Raw genomic sequence first — 23046 nt, 5'->3', positions numbered from 1 at the left:
ATTTAAAAAATCAATATTTTTAACATCAAACAGAACAATTTTGAGCTTTTTTTGCAGAGGTCACCCAAAGTTAGGGTTACAATATTTCAAGAGCCTGAGCCCGAATCTGAGCCCAGACTGCCTGCCCAAACCCAAACCCCTGTGCATTCACCATCCGTGTATAAGACCCTAATTTTTTTACTAATATTTTTTAGCAAAAAAACTTCATCTTATACACAGGAAAATATGGTAAATGTCTCTCGTCTAATGCTACACTAGAAGTGGGGAACCTTCTTGCACTTATGGACCAGACTTTCTCAGAGAGAAGTGACTGGGGTCGTGTATCAGTGATGGTGGGGTCAAAGCATAAACATCGAACTATCCATTCATTGATCTATTCACACATACACATATACAAGCTTCACTTGCTAATACAATTGTGAAGGGGGCAGAATGCAGCCTTCAGTGAGGAGGAAGGAATGTGGCCTAGGGAGAGTGCCATAGGCTGGATTGGCGGGCTAGATTTGGCCCATGAAGCAAATATTTACCATCTCTGTTGTATATCATAAGTGTGTGTCATAACACCAGTTGTCAGGCCAAAAATACACTTTCTTGGGAAATGCATAAAGAGATAACTTACAAGACTTCTAGTGCGCTGGTATTTCCCCCTAGTCTCTGCATGGCACAGCCATACAAGGGCCATTTCATCCCACTCATAAGGCCAGACAAGTTGCATTTTGGCCCATGGGACCTTGAGGCAGCTGGTACAAACAGCACCAGTTATGTCTAGTATAGCTATTTTGGGGCAGCGGATCATTGAGTCCGTCTGTTCTACTCTCCAAATAAATTGTGCTTCTGTTGTAACCACATTTTTCTTTACATCCCAAAACTTAATGCAATTCAGTTACAATCTTCAGCCCACATGATTTCCCAAATTGCATGAAAATCAGGAGTTTTCACTTTTAAGCAAACATTATTAGAATTGGAGTGGTATTTAGAAATATATGTCCTATTTATTCCTGCAGCACTCACCACCCTGACTTAGGTGCCACATTATTAAGGAGGATAACTGTTAACTGACCTTCCCTGATACCTTTGGCAACTTCCTAATACAAGAAATCAACTGAAAGTGAAAGTAAACTCTGGCATGTGCTTGATCATTTGTGCTATGGATACATGTTTCAAGAAAGTATAAGTAAATAATTCACTTATATATCAGCGAACATTTGAAAACCTCAGTTAAGGAAATGTGTAGCAGTCAGACTTTGGAACTCTCTCCCCAGAGAGATCAACTTTGCCCCCTTCTTATTGGCCTTCCCATATGGACTTAAAACCTTTATGTTTAGAAAGCTCCTTGGCCTTTAAGGGCCTCTATTGACCACCACACCTACACTGCTCTTTTTGAGGTGGCGCTTTTTAGTAGGGTTTTATTGATATTTCATTGCTGCTGTCTCAGTTTAAAATTCTTAATTCTTAATTTTAAACTGCCTTGAAAATCCCTTTTCAATATCTTAGATCTGAGCTAGAGGTTCAACTTTATCTTAGGGCCAGTTGAGCCATCTAAACTGCAATCCATAAAACATAAAGGGTCCTGCTAGGTCAGACCAGAGCTCTATCAAGTCCAGCACTTACTTCCCACAGCAAGCAAGCAAGGTGATGCTTCATGGTAGTCCACAAATGGGGCATGAAGGCAATAGCTTCTCCTCCTATTGCTGTCCAGCAACTGGGATTCTGAGACATAGAAGTGCCATATAACCACCATATAACCATTACAACCAATAGCAACTGATGGACTTATCAATCATGAATACATAAATCTTCTTTTAATGCTAGATAAGAAGGCTGCAGACTCATGTGCTTAAAAGGTATGCTGGGTTATGTGTTGTGGGATAGGATGAGAACTTAACAGGAGAAGGAATGAGTGGATGGGTGAGGGAAAATGAACCCTGACCAGCCACAACTTATTTCTCCATAGCCCACCATCTTTGATGTTTTTCTCTCCAAGGGCTCACTTCCAGTCCTGAAGCCTGTGAGGGAGGAGAAGGAGTTCAGGCAATGGACTACAAGGAGGTAAGCTATGGAAGAGATAAGGTTTTAGTGCACTCATTTTGCTCCTTAATTTGGATCCCACCTGTTCTTACACCTTGAGTATCAGAGATCCTAGTTTCAGCAACTGTCATGTATGGCTTGGCATTTCTGGTTGTGACAGGAATTCAGCTAAATGGAAGTGGCCTCTCTACTGAATGATCTCTGCTCCAGCCATAACAATTTAACCCATGACTCGCTGCCATTATGAACATCTCCATATCAATTACTCCACAATCCTGGCAGCTACTGATGAGCACAAGGAGATCTCATGTGGAGTTTACTCACCATAGGACACAAATTGCAGGGATCAGGACTGGCCTGCATCTCTCAGCATTTTGCGAAGCAAACGCAAGTTTGTTGCTGTGTAAATGAAGCTACTTCATTCACACAATTGTTCTGCCATTATTTATATATTTAAGGATTCATGTTTCTGAGAATGGTGGTTGAGAGACTAGCTATGAACTAGAAGTCCCAACTTACAACTTTTCCATATCTTACTAGGTGGCCTTAAGCTTCTGTATTTTTCTCTGTCTCTCACAACACACAGCATAGGGCTATAATAGTACTGTAGTATGGCATTTATGCAAGGATTACTGAAATGTATGCAAAGCACATAAAATGTTTTAAGTACAAAGTATTGTTACTATGTATATAACTTGTTTTGAAACTTACATCACATCATCCTTTAGGGCACATAAACTCATGATCAGACTCTGAAATCTGCAATACTTTGCATGACTGGCTTGTAGAAATATGTCTCACACAAAACAGATTTGGCATCTGGATACTTTCCTTCCAGATTCAGTGCTTTACTGTGGCCTGCACAGACCTGCCCGTTAATAATTTCCAGACTGCTATCTGCTCTCAAGGATTTCTGAGCAGCAAGACGGTATGCTACTTGAGTTCATTAGAGCAATCACTGTCATATTCAAGCTAAAATAATTTGGACAAAACATTCAAGATGCCATTAAGCCCTATAATGGGACGGCCTGTGGGACATACTAGATGGCGCTGATGTTGACAGTTTTTCTTTAAAACATTTGAAATAGCAAGCTGACTGCCAAAAGTAGAGTTATTTTTACAGTTTTCTATGAGAATGCAGCATGCTCTATTTGTTATCAGATGTTAAGTACCAGTTCTGTCCTGTACTTCAAAGGTGTTTCTGCCTCAACAACAAATATAAGAAGTGAAAAAAGCAACCAAGTAGCGCTGCAGATTGCCTATGTCACTGGAAGGGGCTGTCACATTTTCAGCTGGCTGGAGTAAAAAAAAAAATCCGTGTTTTCCTCACACCAAAATACCTATAACCCTGTCACCAAACCCAAAGGGTTGTATCCAAGTGAGTTTTATTCATAAATCAGTCATATCCATTTATTCCAGTGTTTCCCAACCGGTGTTCCGCGACACACCAGTGTGCCGTGAGACCTTGCCTGGTGTGCCGTGGGAGGGAGGCGGGAGAGGCGGGGCGGCGGCGGCATCTCCTGCTGGATGCAAATCCAAACATGGCGGGCGCCTCCCTCGCTCCTTTGTAGGCGGACCATCGAGAGAGAAAGAAAAGGAGGCGAAAGAGCGAGAGAAGGCGCCTGCGCAGAAAGAGGAGCGAGCAGTGCGCCTGCGCGCCGCGGCGCCCAAGATCGCTTCTCCCCACCGCCCCTTGCTTCAAAAGAGGTCCGGGGACAGCGGGAAGCGCTTCGCGCTGCCCCCGGACCTCTTTTGAAGCAAGGGTTTGCGGGGAGAAGCGATCTCCCCGCAGCCCCTTGCTTCAAAAGAGGTCCGGGGGCAGCGGGAAGCGCAGCGCTTCTTCCCCGCTGCCCCCGGACCTCGTTTGAAGCAAGGGGCTGCGGGGAGATCGCTTCTCCCGGTGCTCCGAAGCGGGGCGGTGGGGCGGGAACACCTGCCCCAGCCGCCCCGCTTCGGAGCGCTGCTCCGAAGCGGGGCGGTGGGGCGGGAACCTCGCACCCCGCCGCCGGGCATCGGAACGATGCCCCGATGCCGGGCGGTGGGGCGGGAACCTCTCCCCCAGCCGCCAGGCATCGGAACGATGCCCCGATGCCGGGCGGTGGGGCGGGAACCTCTCCCCCCGCCGCCCGGCATCGGAACGATGCCCCGATGCCGGGCGGTGGGGCGGGAACCTCGCACCCCGCCACCGGGCATCGGAACGAGGTCCTGGACCTCTTCTGAAGGCAGGCGGGGGCAAAAGTCTTTGCTCCCCCCGCCTGCCTTCCCGGGACAGCGGAGACTTCTCCGCTGCCCCGGGCGATCTTAAAATGCTGGCGGGTGGGAGCGAAGCGTTCGCTGCCGACCCCCAGCATTTTAAAATCTCCTCGGGGCAGCGGAGACTTCGCTCCCGCCCGCCAGCATTTTAAAATCGCCCCGGGACAGCAGGGGCTTTTAAAATGCTGGCGGTCGGCAGCAAAGCCCTCCTGTCCCCGGAGCTTGCGGGGCGGGAGGTGGGAAGAAGGGCTTTTCTTCCCACCGCCAGCCTTCAGAACAGCCTTCTGAAGGCTGGCAGTGGGAAGAAAAGCCCTTGTCCCCCCCCCCCCCCAGCCTTCAGAAGAGGTCGGGGGACAGACTGTCCCCAGACCTGGTCTGAAGGCGGTTTCCCTAGGAACGCATTAATTGATTTTCAATGCATTCCTATGGGAAACCGTGCATCGCAAGACGAAAAACTCGCAAGACGAAGAGACTTGCGGAACGAATTAATTTCGTCTTGCGAGGCACCACTGTACTTTTTATATAGTCAATATAGGCACAGAGTTAAATTTTTTAACATTTTCTAATGGTGGTGTGCCTCGAGATTTTTTTCATGAAACAAGTGTGCCTTTGCCCAAAAAAGGTTGGGAAACACTGATTTATTCAATAGGTCCACTCTGAATATGACTAATATTGGATACAATTCCAAGTATTTATATATATTATTGTCCCTTGGGATGAACTCCAAAATGCTCTTAGAAGGGAGTAAGCCCCATTGAACACACTGGGACTTAACCTTTGAAAAATAAGCACATGGTTGAAGTGTAAGAGTGCATTAGAAACATTTAAGTTGAAAATGAATACGTATTTTAAGTTCAAAAGCTTTTATCTACTTACAATTAACATATTCCTTAAATTATTACCTCTTCCCCCCAAGTGATATTGAAAAAAATCTACCCTTAGGGGAAAATATTTGGTGGGCAACCCTGAATCAGTAGAGAGGAGTTGGAGCAGTACCAATTTTGGAAGGTGGTTACAACCACTGGTGTTTAAAACCCAGATTTTTTGTATTCTAAAACAAGCTATTCTTTAAATGAATATATTACAAATGTAGAAGTCTGGTTTTATTTTGTTTTTAAGTACTAGATGGGGCAAATCAATATTGTTGGTGGGATGGTTTCTGTGTATGGACTAAGTCCAGCCAACCTGTGGCTTGCAAACCTTGAAAATCTTGGTTTTCATGATTGCAATTCACATGATTTATTGCTTAATCAAATGGCCACTACAATAAGTAAAATAAGATTTAATACATTGCTGATATGACTCAGAAATTATATCATGCATTTCAGTGTATCTGTAGAATCAAACCAGTCTCCCAGACAGTTTGTTTATAAAGGCACGTCTCAGTTTTTGTGAAGCTACAGTTAACTGAGCTAATGTAAGTAATAATGTTAACACACATTTTCAGAAGGGACTTCTTTTTATAAGATTGTGACAGCCCAGGTAAATGACATGACAAAATCTTCGCCAGGGTAATTTAACAAATAATGGTTAACAGAAAATATTTTCCATTTCTTTATAAGAATGTAAAAATTCCTTTGGTTCACCAGGCCTTTTAAGTTCAAACTATCTATGTACTCAGAGCAAAGGAGCTGGAGTAAAGCCTCTATGCAATTAACACACTGTTATCTCCTGAACACAGCTTTATAAATTGCATGGTTCTTTAATGTGAGGATAGCAAGGATACAATCTAGCAAGCATGTTTGTTTCGTTTGGGTTTTTATTTTATTCTCTCCCCCCCCCCCCCCAATGTAGTAGAAATACCTGGCAAAATCTCAGAAGCCAGGAAGAAGTCTCTGGAAGACTGGCAAAGGACAAGAGCAGGATTTCAGGTCCTTTCAGATCTCCTTCATCATCCTAATGACCATAAGAAGCAAAATAAATTATCTTTGTATTTCTAGTCTTGCATTTAGTGATGAAAACCTATCCACCCCCCAAATTATTGGAATCTTGGCTTCCCCTGTAGTGCTTGAGACCCAGGTAGCCTCAATGGATCTACAGATTCTTCTCTTCACCTCCCAGGGCTAAAAGAACTCCCAGTTTCCAATGGACTGATGGGTTATAACAATTTATAAATAGAATGTTAAAACAGTTAGACTGAATTACAGTCAAGAAAGTAGTATGGATCTTAAAATATATATCTCAGCTGCCAAAGACCAGGGTAAAGCAGAAGATGAAAACAATATAACAAAGGTGCCAAGTGCACCTCTGTGCAGAGAAAATTCTACAACTTAGGGGCTACCATAGAGAACGTCCTCTCCCAGGCTGCCCCCAGATTTCTGAGGGTGGTGGAATTACTAAGAGAGCCTCCACTGCCAATTCTAACACATGAGAAATTCTGCATTGAAGGAAACAATCTTTCAGATATTTGGGTCCTATTCTATTTAGGATTATAACACGATCCTCCATGCACCAGTAGCAGTTTAGTCATGCTGGCCACATGACCTGGAAAGCTGTCTGTGGACAAACGCCGGCTCCCTCAGCCTGAAAAGCAAGATGAGCTCCACACCCCATAGTAACCTTTGATAGGACTTAACCGTCCAGGGGTCCTTTACCTTTTTATCTATAACACTAATTGGGCCCAGAAGCAAAGAGCAACTGGTATGTCTTTTTTTAAAAAACAGGGGTTATGCAAGTTTAAAATGGAAACTCAATAATCTGACTGCTGAATTTTGGACCAGTTGAAGTTTCCAAGTCATCTTCAAGGGCAGCCCCATGTAAAGCAAGTTATAATACTCCAGTCTGAAAGTTACAAGATAATAAATTACAGTGGCCAGGAAACCTCTATCCAAAAGAGGGTGTAGCTGGCAAACCAGATGGAGCTGGAAAGAGGCACTCCACATCATCAAGGTCACTTGAACCTCCAGTGGCAATGTTATACATCCATTCAATAAACAGATTCAAGCTTTGTACTTGAAGAAAACATCCAGAGAAATCAACTTCTTGCTCATGATGCAACAGCATAAATAACTTGCATTCATTGTAATAGTATAGTTTTTAAAGAAATAAGAATAAATGGGGGGGGGGCATATACCACAATATACTGATGTACCCTGAATCATAACAAAAAAGAGAAAGTGTAGAATAAAGCCATACAAATGCCAACTAATGAAAACGACAGCCTTCAAAGCAGCTCAAGCACAAGTCCTATAAATAGTGGTCAATTGTCAGCTTGTCAAAAGATGCAGCATGCCTCTGGATTTGAGTCACACCCAGTGAAGCAATAAGCTCCGCCAGAGCTAAAAATAATACACTATCTCAACTGATAAACTAGTCTGTAAGTGAGTGTACAACTGGAAAGGGTACACTACTCTGTTCAAGACTGTTCTGTTCCAGTTGAACAAAACAAAGCAGCGGCTTTATCAACATTGTTTCAGCAATGGAAGGAGTAGTTATACGGCACTGGGTGGAAACTCCAATACGGTATCAAGAGCATTTTGCTGATCAAGATTTGGATGCATGCAAACTGAACCACTCTCTGTATGCCTTGCCAGGCCCAGCCTCAGCCACTCAGACAAAGAATATACATACAGTCAAGAGTACTGCTGAAAAAGAGCAAAACCATACAGATGAAGAAAAGCCTAAATTTCAAGTCTTACTAGATGTTGTGCAGTTCCGTCCTGAAGATGTTATCATTCAAACCTTTGAAGGCTGGCTCCTGATCAAAGCTCAGCATGGACCCAGGATGGATGAACATGGCTTTATAGCCAGAAGCTTTACTAGACAATACAAATTGCCAGACAGAGTTGAAACAAAAGATCTGAATGCTCTTTTCTGTCATGATGGCATTTTGGTTATTGAAACTAAGACCCTGAGCAAGAAATGAATTATAGACTTTTTGTTACTGGTGAGACAATATTGTTCCTACTATAGCTTAAGCAATTATGTACTGTGGTGCTCTGCATGCAGAACTGCATTTACAATGAAGATAAAGACAAGCCTTTGCATATTTTACCCAGTTTGATTGTTTGATGTGAAAGACAGTATTTGCTCCCAACAGCTGCTGATGTATGGACATTCATAACAAGGCTATCTGACAGAACAGCATGAAGGCTTGAAAAGATGTACAAGATGGATGCAAAAGAATGTGTAAAGGGAAGGTTTTACTAAAGAAGTGCAGAAACAGGAAGCTGCATTTGGAACCTGAAGGCACTTGTATTCAAGAGGCAAAAGATTGAAGCCTAGAGCATACTTTTTATTGAAATAGGATTTTCATGCTGGAAACTGCTGCATTATTAGCACTGTGGCCATGTTCCGAAGAAGTAATTTGTGTATAAGTAAATCAACCAGACAGGTGGACCTCTCTTTAAAGATTTCCCTATAGCAACTATAACAACTCCTACTCCTAAAGAGGTAAATCAATTTCTAAACCGAACAATAACTTCTCAGTCCCAGATATATTAATATACTGTATTGAACAATTGATCTTCAAAGTGTTTTTTCTCCAGCAAAGATTTGTTATATATGCTCTTCTAAATACTTCAACATTCTGCTTTTGGGAGAACAGCAGCTGTGTAAGTAAGTCTGCTCCTTTCAAGTGTAGTTAAAATAAGTATGACTGCTGAGCTATGAATAGTAAAGGAATTCAAAGGAGAAAGAGCCAAGCTAAATACAGGCTCTCATTGTGGGCACCTGTCATTTGGAAACATTAAAAGATAAAATATTGTTGCAATTTATCTAGATGCTTTTTAATTTTATTACATTACCTGGACTAAGACTGTTGATGCGAAAGAATGCCAAATCAGCTCTTGCCATCAGCTACATGCACTGTTGGAGGACTTAATTGGGGGGATGGGAAGGAGAAAGGAGTGCCTAAACCAGCCCCCAAGACTACATCCCCATATCTATGAGGTGATCAGTATTGTCACTGATTTGGAAGCATGCTTGGAATGAACCACAGTTGCAAACTGATTGCTGCCTTGAAATTCTATTCTGTCTCCAGATCAGCAGCCTTTTACACTCCCAGCAGGATGATGCATATATAAACACCTCTTTCTTTGTGTATCATTAGCTGGATCAGGTTAATTTTAAGTTTAAGATCTGCAAATTGCTCAAAATTTATGAAGGCAAACATGCATCTGGAACCATACAAAATGGGGAAAGCAACTGAGTAACTTAAGAGTAACAACAACAAGAAACAGTAGAGAAAACTATAGTGCTTCCAATCAGGGGCTTAATCTGCAAATAGGTTGTTGAGAGATCACAAATGGGTAGTTGGGAGCAAACTTTAAAAAAAACTTTTTTGATCTTCTCCAGAAAGGAAAAATCTGAATTAAATAAGGGTGGGCATTTTTGATCCCTCTTTGTTTCTCCTTATGTATTTCTATAAGTCGTTACATTTTGGAGGGACCAATATTAAACGATAATCTCAAAACATTTTATGAAATATCTGCAACTGGATTTCCAAGGGTTGATATATTACAGCAGGAATGTCCAACCAGTAGATCACGATCTACCGGTAGATCCCTGGCTCATCATGGTAGATCGTGGAATCCTTATCGTGTACAAAAAGTTACGTCAAAATACAAGTAGATAAATAGGTGCCCTCCCTTCAGATGTGAAGGAAATAAGCAGCTATCCTATCTTTAAAAGACATCTGAAGGTAGCCCTGTTCAGGGAAGTTTTTAATATTTAATGCTGTACTGTTTTTAATACTTGATTGGGAGCCGCCCAGAGTGGCTGGGGAAACTCAGTCAGATGGGCGGGCCATAAATAATAAATTATTATTATTATTATTATTATTATTATTATTATTATTATTATTATTACCGCTCCGGCGGGAAGGTAAACGGCATTTCCATACGCTGCTCTGGTTCGCCAGAAGCGGCTTAGTCATGCTGGCCATGTGACCCGGAAATTGTACGCCAGTTCCCTCGGCCAATAAAGCAAGATGAGCGCCACAACCGAGAGTCAGCTATGACTGGACCTAATGGTCAGGGGTCCCTTTACCTTTTTTTAAACCAAAAAAAGCTCAACAACTCTGGGCGATCCACCCACCCCACGCACACTCCTCCTCCCTCCAATGACAATGGGAAGATCACTGCCAGTTTTTTAATACTGGGAGTAGATCACAGTCTCTTGAGAGTTGGATGTGCCTGTATTACAGTATAAGTGCTACATGTGACACTTTCTAATCTGATGAGACACAGTTATGAGAGGTCTGCAAAAAGCACCACTATTGCTCATAAGTAGTACTGTGAGATTTTATGAGTTCCATATCACTGCATGACATACATAGTTTAAGGCACAGTCTGACACAGTGATAGTCTTTTGAAAGTATCTGTTTGCTTTCTTCAAGTGCCTGGGCCCATGGATGCCATTGTATAAATTGCAAAGCAGATGTCATCAAGCCATATTAAACTTCCTAAGCAGCTTATATTTATAAGCAATCACAAAAACTGTTCCTGACAGTATATTTTTTCTGCATGTTATTCTAAGCAATTTGAAAATATTTTCTTTTAAAGTTCTTAAGGCCAATGAACAATAATGCTCCCCATCCAAAAGTATCATCCTTCAAACCTTATCCACAGCAAGATTAGATAGCCAAAACCACCCAGTGAACAAAATGTTTACAAGGCACTTCTATTTTAAGTTCAGCATGAAGTAGATCACATGAGGTTTCCCTTCAAATTAAAAGTCATACATTGTGTACTTAACCTTATTAAAGTTTCACATTTTATTCACAACTATTGAGAGCCTTGCCTCCTATCATCTGTTACTCCCCCAAGGGAAGGCCTTTTTTGGCTTGGAGAAAGTGGGGGCGGAGTGGAAAGAGAACCTGACACCAAAATCTCAGACACATCGGTAGAATAAAAACCTAAAGGTGGATAACTTAGAAAAAGATGTTTTTCGTTTTGTTTCTCCATCTTCCACTAACTTAAATAGACATCTATTCATAGAAATCAAACAAAATTATTTGCACACAAGACTTAAGTATTTCAATCAATGAGTTTAGCACTTTGAACTGAAAGATACTTCACAACAGATTTTTTAGTAAATGGAGCTTTTTCACAGTTCTGATTCTTGGAACTGAAGCTAGTGTTATCTGCAAAATTCACCTATTAATCTGATTAGCATAGAAAAGGAAGTGACTTTAAATGTATTTCATCAGTCATTTTGGCTTGTAGTTCTTAGATAATGAAAGTAAATCAGCTGACATATTTCACAGCTATACAATCATTATTTTAAAAAAGAAGCTTTAAACAGTACCTTGTTCACATTTAAGAAAGTTCAGCTGCTCTCAGTTCCCCAGAGAAATTGATTGATGCAACTTAAATCTTAGAAAGTGGTAAGAAGAATTTGCTTAATAGCAATAGTACAAATGAAGCAATTTATCAACAGAGGTAGCAAAAATTTTAAAACGTACAATGTGTTACCTCCCTTTTAGTACCATTCCCTTCTGACATGTGCTAGTATGTTCTCCCAATGTGTTTTATCAGGAAAAAAATTAAAGGAATACTAGTGGGAAGAAATGATGTACCAACATAGGTTTGTTTACAACAAAACTATAGATTAGTGGTGGACTCTCCCCACACACAATTACTGTTAGCTTTAATGTAATCACATATAACGCTTCATTGTGTGCAGAAATGCACTTAATAACATATTGTTGTGAGTTAGGGGGCAGATTCCCCTAGAAGTTCTGGGTACCAGATTCCTCCCCCCTTAATTTCTAGACTTAGTAAATGTAGAAGATTACTAAATACTTGAAGTCTTCACCCAGGTGTGAGGCAACTTAGCAGTGTAAAAATTCAGACTGAATCAGTTTCCTGGCCTGGAACTGCCTGGGGAGAAAAACCATCATGTAGTACAAGGAAAGTAATGGGCAATTGACACAAACAGTTACCCTGTGCGAGAGTGAGCCCCTCCTCCCATGAGGGGATGATGAGCAGAGACAAAGGGCATATTCAGGATTTCAATGTTTGATTATGTAACCTGGGAGGGAGAGTTCCATGTGGGCAGTGGGTGGTGGTGTAGGCTGAAGGAAAACCGGGCTTTAAAAAAGGAGTTTTGGAAAGGGGGGCAGACAGAACTCCATGTGGGGCTGGCTGGGAGAGGCTGTACACACAGTCCGGGGGAGCATGGCAGTCTTCTGCTCTGGGCCCAAGCTTGCTGAAGCTATGAGGGCAACAAGAAGATAGATGTACTCCATCCTTCAACTCAGGTGTAAATACGTGTAAATGAACCATATTTCTTCACCAGCCTGACCCACATCTCTGCCTCTTGACCTTCCTCCTTCCTTGCTTCAGTTTCTGCCTCTGATTCTGGACTTTTCTCTGACACCGACTCTCCCAGGTCTATAAGCGCTGTTACCTCTTCACTTTCTGACACCTCCTCTACCTAGTCTTCTACTGCTTCTCCCTATGATCACTCATCATTGTCCCACCACCACTGTCCTGGGAGAGACGCGGTGGCTTGGGCAAGTGCAGGCTCCGCACTGCCCAAACGGTCCACCCGTTGCCTTCCTCCCCCCAGCTGTAGGGCAGCTGAGTGGGAGGAGGAGGCAGACTCCGGAGGCCCTGCGGTGCGCCCTGCCCCTATGGGTAGCTCATGCTGCTCCAGGCGCCCAAGCGGCTTCCTCCACCACTGCCAAGCTCTGAGCCTTCTTCGCTTGTTGGTTCCCCAGCTGGTTTCTCCCATCTTTCCTCTGCATCTAACCAGTCCAGTTCTTTTTCACTTAGATTTCTAAACTAGAAAGTTAACTGTATAACTACTTTCAGTGCTTTTTTTTTTTTTTTTTTTTTTTAAGAAAAAGAGATGCTGGAACTCATCATGAACGTCTCTCTTGTTCTCTTATAATGGCAATGGCACCCACCTGAGAGGTGCCAGAAGTGAGTTCCTGCTGAAAATAAGCCCTGACAGCTTTCATATTCAGTCAAATAAATTACCCTCTTTCTTACGTCACATTAGAATCTGTATTTCATCTGGATAACCGGACAACTCACCTTTTCTGTCTTAGAAGAACTGTACCATGAGAAATGCTGATGTACTTCCACTTTTTTAAACCCTTCTCATCTCAAAACCACACATGGTATCAACTCTCAACAGAAATTACTTATCCAAGTTCAAAATATCTGCAGAACCGGTAACTCTGGTTTCCAGGGAAATGTTCTGTTGTTACTCTTTCAAAATTCTAAAGCATATGGTTAGAGCAAAGCAAATCACCTCTCATAAAATACAGTGAAAACTATACTTTGAGTTATTATTTATAATGAACTCAGGAATGATCTGTGTGTGTGTCAGCACTAAGTCTACAAAATAGTATTTTGCTTTTCACTGATAAACTGCCTTTTCATATTACAGTACTCAAGGTGGCTTGCAATCCGTAAAAATGTATTTTATTGAATAGTTTCATAACTTCATTTCTGACACCTCAAAGATGAGTCTGGCTCAGAAGGGTTTTCAGGGCCAAATAGCACCTGATGCAAATTGCAGCTTTCCCTCCTCCCATTGCTTTGGGGCAATGATTTTCAAAGGGACCACAACAAGGAGGAAAGTGTTGACCCTCTCCCTGTAATCCTGAGCCTGTCTGCCCCTACCCTGCCCTGCAGCTGCTGTTTGCATTTTTTAAAAGGTTCAAGAAACTTAAAGATGCATTTCCATTGGCATCAATGGGAGCTTCCTTGTCCCTCAACCTCCATTTGACCACCCAAGATACTACATTGCCCATGAAGAAACCCTGTTTGTTAGTAGTAATATTAGGATAGGTAGAATTGAAATGTTTGTTTACTTTCATACACCCAGTACCAGCTCACCTATGAGGTGGGGTGAAACAGCTGCCTCGGGCAGCAGAAACCCCCAAGGCAGCACCCTTGTAGGTCCCCAGCTGGGGGTGCCCACAGCTGCTAGCAGCAGCAGTGATTTCAGGCAAGATCTCATGAGATCTCACCAGAATCTGCCAGCATCATCACCACTTCATGCCACCACTGCACAACCTAGGTAAGGGATGCTTCAGCGGGGGGGGGGGGGGTTAGGGCCTCATGTGGCAAAATGGGAACATGCCGTCCGTCCGTGCATACATCCATTCCCTTTTGCCTTCTTAACCCTTTTAATAAAATCTCTTAAAATTGGCTGTTGGAGTTGTTTGCACCAATCTCAAAGCGATACTTCCTCACATGCCTAGACTATTAGACTTCATATTACATGTGTGTATCAGTGGGATTTCACCATGGAAAGCAAGGTGCCCTGCTTCCGCAGGGACAGACAGGAGTGTGCTGGATGATCCCACATCCCCATAATTTAAATCAGTCACTCAGAGCCTTGAGAATTGTCCTTGCCTCAATAATAGAGGAAGGAGGGCTGATGGCAGCAAATCTGTTTTGAGAGATTGGTGCTACTCCTCTTCCCTGGCATACAAATTGGTGTTCATCACTACATCTTGTAAGAGGGCATTTCATAGTTTAAATATGTGCCGTGTGAAGAAATGCTTCCTTTTGTCTGAATCTTCCAACATTTAAATTTATTGGATGTCCCCTGTTCTAGTATTATTAGAGGGAGAAAAGTCTATTGATCCACATTCTCCACACCATCAGTAATTTTATAAACCTCTATCATGTTCCATTTTAGTCACCATTTTTCTAAGCTCAAGACCTCCAAATATTGTAATCTTTTCTTATGGGGAAGTTGTTCCCATCACATGATCATTTTGGCTGACCTTTTCAAGACTTGCAATATCCTTTATGAGGTGTGGTGGCTAGACATGTGAAGAAGGCTCAGGGAAAGAAATTGAAAAATTGGGGGAAATTTCTCGGTTTTTCTGTTCTTTTTTCCTGCTCCTTCGCATCTCCAGTTGCAACCAGAATTGAATACAGTATTCAAAGTATGGTTGCACCACAGATCTGTATAATGTCTTTATAATTCTGGCAGCTTTATTTTCAATCCATTTCTTGATTATCTAGTAAATTATAGAATTTACTGTTTTTATAGCTGCTACACACTGCATTGACATTTTCCTCTAGCTACCCACTACAACTGCAAGATCAAGTGCCAGCAGAAGCAAAAAGAAATAGCAGTAGTGCGGAGGAGCATGTGAGGTTTTGAGTTCCCTGCCTCTATATCCAATACATGCAGTATCACCAGGATAGAGCCATTTCTTTACACAAAGAATAAATTTCACAAGAACTGAAAGTTAAAAGTTACAAGGATAACTATAGCTATTTCTCAAAATCAAGACCTTCATGTTCAGCTGAACCCCAAAATCCAAGTTCTATTCAAATGTATAGAAGATAAAAATTTACTGGTGATCAAATATACTTCAGCATTCATTTTCACTGATTGCTGAAAGACCACATATTACAGTACAGTATATATTTTCTCTGCTTTTAGCCTGGTAGCTTGATTTTCTAAAACGTTTGGTGCCCCCTAGTGGCATTACATACATTAGTTTCTAAAGTTCTGTATGAAATACTGATACAATTAGAGCTAAATAAAATAATTTAAAACAAAGAAAGCCAATTCATAATATAATGAAAGTATACTTTGTTTCTCCTGGAAGTTTAAATCATGCTCTTTTTAAGTAGCACTACTTCCTTTGAATTCATCTAGTCCAGGGATGAGGAGCTGTTTCATCCTTGTTTGATGCCAAATCCCACAGAGAACACAGCAAGGATGGGGGTGAGCAGCAAGGCTAAGTACTCAAACCACAGATAGCTCAGAGTAAGCAATTCATTCCAACAATGCTCTGTTCCTTAATTTGGTGGGAGGCGGGGGGGGGGGGTAGCATTTGCTACTTTGCTTCAGGCAGTAAAATGTATTTGGCCAGTCCTGAGGAAGAGGATCTTTAACTCTTTAACTCTTTGCCCATGTCGTGGTCCTGTGTAGCATTATAAACAGGTTTCTTTCTGGGGGAGGGGAGCTCCAATTTTTTGTTAAAGCACAAACGATGAGTTAAATCCCCCTTCCTTATAGTCCCATGTTGGTTTATCACCAGCTGCTGCCCCCAAGTTATTTATTATCTACACAAGAACTAAAAATGTCAATAACATAAAGTTTAGTTCCACTCTGAGCAATGAACATACAAATCTGAATTTACCCTGAGTCTGGCTACCACAACTAAATGTTTATTTCATCTACTCACAAAGGCCTTGACACCTTGTTGGGAACATCCATTAAAAACATTTCTTTTGTGTTCTGTATAAAAGAAATAGGTTTAAATATCTCACTGCTAATCGCAAATTGAATCAATATTTTATGGTATCATCTTGTTAACAGTCCTGCTACTTCGGAAGCTCAGGGGTGAATGGCAGAATACTACCACCCAGACAGAAGAGGGAGTTATATCAGCAGACTTGCTGGAACCCATGATTTGCAGAAATGCACAAAACTTTAGGGGAGAGGGAAAACAAAAAAAACATCCCAGTCTGGAATGAGCACGTTCAATGGAATGGTGGGTGGGGGGCAGTAAAACAACTGGGAAGGGAAATGGAGTGGAACAGCCTAGAAAAAAGCATGGATAACTGAACAGAAGTACTCCACGGTGCAACTTTTTGTTGCAGTTCCCACTTGTACCTTTTATGTTGTTGTTGCACTGACCTTTGCCTTCCCTCACCTATTGCACCTACCTTTTATCACCTCTTACTCATTTCATGGTGTTTTAAAATGAACACTGCAAAGGATGGACAATGTCCTTTGCTCTGCAAATCACCTAGCAATATGTTAAGTATTTATTCCACTGATTTCAATGCCATAGTTCTAAGTATGAAGGCTGAGAGTTGCAGCTTAAAGATTTTTATTTTAAACAGATGGAATATATTGTGTTGATTTTAACACTTTGAACTTTATGTGTGGTGTACTGTACTGGAGACCTTCCTTAGAAACACTTTGTATGTATTCCATAATTTTAAAGCTCTCCCTGCACCAAATATCTGGCTGAGACTCACACAACTTTCAGAGCACTGCTGAACACAGAACAAAATTCCCAAAATTAACAAGTGTTCCCCCTGTTCAGCCTGCTACTTGCTTATATGTTTCCAGACAGCCCATTAATTATTTTTCCCCTGGAGCAAAAAACTCATGAGAGTGCTCTGACAACAACAGCAAATACACATGACAAGGTCATATAAAACACATGACCAGTCAAGTTTAGATCACTGGTGTTACTGAGGTTTGTCAATATAAAATATATATATATTAAAAAAAAATAGGTTGCTTTTTAACATATCAGTGAAGCTTATTTATATTATGGACAGAGTGCAAACTCAAAGCCCATTTTCAGTATCCTTCCAACCCAATCCTTCCAATCCACAAAGTTATTTCTGCAGCTTTACCCTCTAACATTTTTCTAAGGTGGTCAATATTTACATTGGTGGGGGGAAAACCAGAGTATAACTATGTATCTACACACAGCCAGGTCTATTGCATACAGAGGTCTATTCTGAAACTGTTATGTTGTACCGTTACACAGTACAACACAGTATTAATGAGGTAGGGTGGCATGGAGGCGCAGGTCAACTCTGTGTCCAGGGCAGCTGTCTACCAGCTCCACCTGGTACGCAGGCTAAGACCCTACCTACCCGCGAACTGTCTCGCCAGAGTGGTGCATGCTCTAGTTATCTCACGCTTGGACTACTGCAACGCGCTCTACGTGGGGCTACCTTTGAAGGTGACCCGGAAACTGCAATTAATCCAGAATGCGGCAGCTAGACTGGTGACTGGGAGTGGCCGCCGGGACCATATAACACCGGTTCTGAGAGACCTGCATTGGCTCCCAGTACGTTTCCGAGCACGATTCAAAGTGTTGGTGCTGACCTTTAAAGCCCTAAACGGCCTCGGTCCTGTATACCTGAAGGAGCGTCTCCACCCCCATCATTCAGCCCGGACACTGAGATCCAGCGCCGAGGGCCTTCTGGCGGTTCCCTCATTGCGAGAAGTGAGGCTACAGGGAACCAGACAGAGGGCCTTCTCGGTAGTGGCGCCCGCCCTGTGGAACGCCCTCCCATTAGATGTCAAAGAGATAAATAATTACCTGATATTCAGAAGACATCTTAAGGCAGCCCTGTTCAGGGAAGTTTTTAATATGTAACGCTGTACTGTTTTTAACACTGATTGGGAGCCGCCCAGAGTGGCTGGGGAAACTCAGCCAGATGGGCGGGGTATAAATAATAAATTATTATTATTATTATTATACAACGTCCCCTCCATTTCATCCTCACAACAATCTTCTGCGGTGGATTAGGATGAGAGGTGGTAGCTAGCTCACGTAACTCAACATGATTTGTGGCTGATATGGGATTTGAACCTAGTCTAAACCCATCACTAACCTCTTCACTGCACTGACTCTAAGTGTGCACATCCAGACTAAATCAGGAGAGTTGCCACCACATTGGCGCCCTTGGAACCGTACAAGTGCACAAAATCAGAAAGCTCTCTCCCACCGCAGAGACTTAGACTTGATAGTAAAACCAAGCTGTTGCTTCTGCCTTACTGCCAGTAATCATCCTCAAATACAGACATATTCTCCTGTGCTCCACAACCAATTATAATTTCTATAATTTCTAGTACTGTTTTTCATTATGTATACATTCTGTCCCCTTTTTTATCCTGGTTATGCATACATTCTGATCCCCACCTTTTAGTCAAGGACTGAAGTTGGACATACTGCATTGCCATATGGAAACAGTGACCAATGTTATAAAGGTACGGGCCAGTCGTGTCCGACTCTAGGGTTGCATGCTCATCTCGCTCTAGAGGCCGTGAGCCGGCGCCGTCCGAAGACACTTCCGGGTCACGTAGCCAGCGTGACGAAGCTGCAGCTGGCGAGCCAGCACCAGCGCAGCACACGGAAACCAATGTTATACTTACTACAAAAATGGACGAGTATATGAGACCAGAGTTTTGAGGATGAACAAAATAAAAATTCCAAAATACAATACAAATTAAATGTCTTATACTAATAACAATGTCAAAATTATTTTTGCATTACAAAAAGAAATTGTAAACAAATACAAAAATCTCTATATAAGAAATATGTAACTGTGCGGTATAAGATAATCAACAGATAAAGTACAGCGAGACTAATTGGAAGTCATTTTTAATTTATTGTCTTACAAGTTTTACAATCGTTCACATCATTGGGAGTACAAAGGATGTTAGTTATAAGAATTGTGTTGTTTCATATATTGCTACTGTCTGTCAATTTATAGTTTGTTTATTTGATTGTATGTTGGTTTGTTTGCTTTCCTGGCATAAATGTATCTATTTTAAAACAATAAAGATATTTACATTTCAACATTCAAAAAAACAAAAAACAAATACTGTACAGTCATACCTCGGGTTACAGACGCTTCAGGTTGCGTTTCTTCAGGTTGCAGACTGCCAAAACCCAGAAGTACCTGAACAGGTTACTTCCAGGTTTTGGCGGTCGCACATGCACAGAAGCTCCGAATCGCAACCCGCGCGTGTGAAGACGCATCGCTGCGGGTTGCGAACCCGCATCCCGCACAGATCACGTTCGCAACCCGAGCGTCCACTGTACAAAAATCTTAACCTGCAGGCTTTATTCAGACAAAGTATCTATAAAATGAAATTAAAGAATGCAATCCAGTAGATTTACTAAAACAGAATGAATCAAGAAATCCTTTAGAACACCTGAACACCACAAGCCACTAGGGAACTGAAACTGAACTTTTTCTAGTTCCTTTTTCTTTTATTTTGTAAATAGAGGTAACAGTACAGCCCAGAGAGTAGTTTGAAAGCAGCTGACACTTATAAGAAGTCCTGACCTCCTGTGGAGGAAGAACAGAGTGATACAAACCAAATAAATACATATAGGTGGCATATTGTATGCCACCAAGGTCAGTGTCATGATGGCATGCTCCCAACCATGCTTCAGATTTAATGGTACAGCACTAAACTAGAGATGCGACAATTTTGCATGAGTTTCGTTACTGACACCCACACACCCACACACATTTTTCATTAAATTTTTTCACATTCCATTCAATTTACTCATACAATCATAATCTACTCCCCCCCCCCCCTTTCCATGGCTCTATATATTTACCCATTACAACTGCATATTCTGGTTATTCCATGTTTTATTCTCCTTCCTCTTCATTATATCTTTATATACTTTAAACCGCTGAATTTACTCCAGCCCTGCTGACATTTTAATCTGTTTAACATGATTCTTCAGATATTCTGCAAACATTTTCCACCCATCCCACCCTCTTCCTGGTCTAAAAAAACCCGCACATTGGCGGTCAAACATCAATTGTATGTGCACAAAATGGTTGCTGCCTGTACTTTGGAAGAGACTCAGTAAGTAACAGAAAACAATTCCTACCTGGAAGTGGGAGTTCATGTTTTGCCTGGAGAGTGGGGGAAAGTGCATGAGAAATCCTGGTTATGTCCTATGTTGGCCTATGGGAAGCACATGCTTGCAAGACAACTAAGGAAATTCCTCCTATTCAGTCATTTGTAGGATGCAGAAAGGAGGCTCAGTGTGGCTTCATGCTTGCCCATGTACAAGCCTAGATATAGAAAAATAAGAAGTTTTTTTCTATTATGTTGGTTTATGTGATTGGTATTTTCCCCAGATCCCACTCATAGTCTTGATGGTCTGAATTTCTGTCTTCTTCGTCACAATTTCTGATTTTTTGTATTCATAGAATCATAGAGTTGGAATAGACCACAAGGGCCATCGAGTCCAACCCCCTGCCAAGCAGGAAACACCATCAGAGCACTCCTGACATATGGTTGTCAAGCCTCTGCTTAAAGACCTCCAAAGAAGGAGACTCCACCACACTCCTTGGCAGCAAATTCCACTGTCGAACAGCTCTTACTGTCAGGAAGTTGTTCCTAATGTTATTTGATTTATATTGTCACAACTGGTGATTTAGCTTTGGGCAGGGACTAGACAGAACAAGCAGTTAGGATGCACCACAACCCCTGGGTACTTGAAGGTTAGGCAGCCTCAGAGGCTTTAGACTACAAAAACATTCTGCAGCTACCACCATACACATATATCGTAAACAATTAAGAACTGCGTACTCAAATTCATGTTTGGGCTAAAGGTGGGTCCCAATTCTGAGCAGATCCATTGTGTCCACATGCTATTTAGCAGCTACATGAAACCACTGAGAAGTCACCTAGGAAATCTGGAGTAAAGTGTCATCTACACCTGGTTCCACTTCTCCTGGCCATCACACCTTGGGTTGCACTTAGTGTCTTGAGTCTAAGGTTGTGTTGGTCTGCTACCTACCTGTAACTAGAACTAAGGTTGTGATCAGTGATTTAGGGATGGTGGCAAATAGAGTGAAACTTAATATGGATAAGAGATGTGTTTATGATTGGGGAATCACCTGATCTAGGAGTAGGTTACAGCCTGCTTGGGTTCATAGATTGAAGGTAGTCTTGGCTCTAATGCTGTCTGTGAATATTCAACTGCCAGGGGCATCTGGTGTCTTTTACCACTTTAGGTCTGTGATGATAGCTGAAACTTTTCTTGGTTAGGAATGATATGCGCATTTTCACTCACATTTTAATAACATCCAATTCAGACTATTTCAGTGTGCTCTGTGAGGGACTGCCTTTGAAAAATATTCACAGGCTAAACTAGTTCTGAATGCAGCACCAAGAATATTTAACAGAAGCTTACTACGTCAAGCATACCACGACAGCGTTGTGTCAGTTTCATTGGCTCCTAGTGGGTTTTCCAGCCCAATTCAAGTGCTGGTTTTGATCTTTACAGCTCTAAAGGAGCTGCTGTCTCGTCCCAGATTTATCCTTTCACCCATCTTGAGCATCTTTCCCCCGTCATCTGAAGTGTAGCCAGTAGCCATGAAAGTCAAGGCATTTTTCATAGCAGAATGCCCCACTACTCACAGTGGTGGCTGGTGCCTTTTGGGTCTAGGAGGATGGAAAGCACGGAGACCAGAGGGAGGTGGGGCCAGAAGCCATGAAAGGCACAGCCAACTAATTCTAGTTTTGTCTCTGCCTATCCTTCTCACTACTGAGTTCCAGAAAGGCAACCTGAGACAAGGAGAAGGAAACTATCAGACAGGGCGACCCACGAAGATGGTTATAAGTAAGAAGGCAGGTAGGTGGGCACTGAGCTTATAGGACCAACCTAATAGATTATCCTCCCTCAGTAAAGGCTCTGCTGTTTTGGAGATTAAAATTGTTTGTTTTTAAAAAATTATTTTAAAAATTGTAGATTAGTAACACATATAGCATACCATAACTCCAGTAACTAGTTAAATAAATCATTTCTGTCCTAATTTTCTATAAAGCAACGTGAAACTGTAAGCATATGGATTTAAATAGCTATTTGAATGTAACGCTGCATATATTAATAATAATAATAATAGTTGCAAACCAATCCTGCGAGTGTTTACTGTCGAGGGAATGCTCCTGTGCTCAGTGGGACTGGGCAACTCTGAATTTCAGCCAAATACTAACCCAATCCTAAATTTACCCGTAAGTAAATTGAACTATGTTGTGGGTCGCAGCTCACGTTGGTGAGTTATTGTTTTTGTTCTTTTACCCGCCTAATTTACGTCTCTCGGCACTTTTCCTGAAGTAAATATCTCCTCAGTTTGCCGCCTTCTTCCCTCTCTCGCGCGCGCGCTCTCCTCCCCTCAAGCCTTTCGAATGCAGCGGCTTCTCCCAAGGCAAACGCCAGAGGGCAGGCGGGGGCCACGGGAAGCACAACCCCCAAACGGCAGCCCGCCCCCTCCCTCTTCGCCCCCGGCCCAATCGATGGGGGCGGCGGCTCTGCGCTCGGCT

General features: G+C 42.1%; 2 protein-coding genes across 3 annotated transcripts in view; one reads left to right on the top strand and one right to left on the bottom strand.

The window, feature by feature from the left end:
* ARL15 (ARF like GTPase 15) overlaps positions 1-22890 on the bottom strand; it is a 191549-nt gene extending 168659 nt beyond the window's left edge. Inside the window, exon 1 of the mRNA XM_077936383.1 lies at positions 20603-22890. Coding sequence (XP_077792509.1) covers positions 20603-20650 — 48 coding nt within the window. The 5' untranslated portion in view covers positions 20651-22890. The remainder of the gene's footprint in view (positions 1-20602) is intronic.
* Positions 7611-15974, top strand: HSPB3 (heat shock protein family B (small) member 3). 2 transcript variants are annotated; one of them, XR_013394706.1, is made up of 2 exons: positions 7611-8673; positions 15247-15974. XR_013394706.1 is itself a non-coding variant. In XM_028749132.2 (1 exon), exon 1 carries the CDS (start codon positions 7700-7702, stop codon positions 8144-8146), a length of 447 nt encoding a protein of 148 aa, XP_028604965.1. In that variant the 5' UTR covers positions 7611-7699; the 3' UTR covers positions 8147-8996. The 2 variants fall into 2 exon arrangements, 1 of the variants encoding a protein (XP_028604965.1); XM_028749132.2 differs by lacking the exon at positions 15247-15974 and having other exon boundaries at positions 7611-8996.
* Positions 22891-23046: the final 156 nt, after the last annotated feature.

The sequence above is a fragment of the Podarcis muralis genome, chromosome 11 (genome assembly GCF_964188315.1).
Source record: "Podarcis muralis chromosome 11, rPodMur119.hap1.1, whole genome shotgun sequence".
Classification (NCBI taxonomy): domain Eukaryota; kingdom Metazoa; phylum Chordata; class Lepidosauria; order Squamata; family Lacertidae; genus Podarcis; species Podarcis muralis.
Note: the sequence above shows the minus strand (reverse complement) of the source record. Positions and strands in the feature narration are given on the sequence as shown.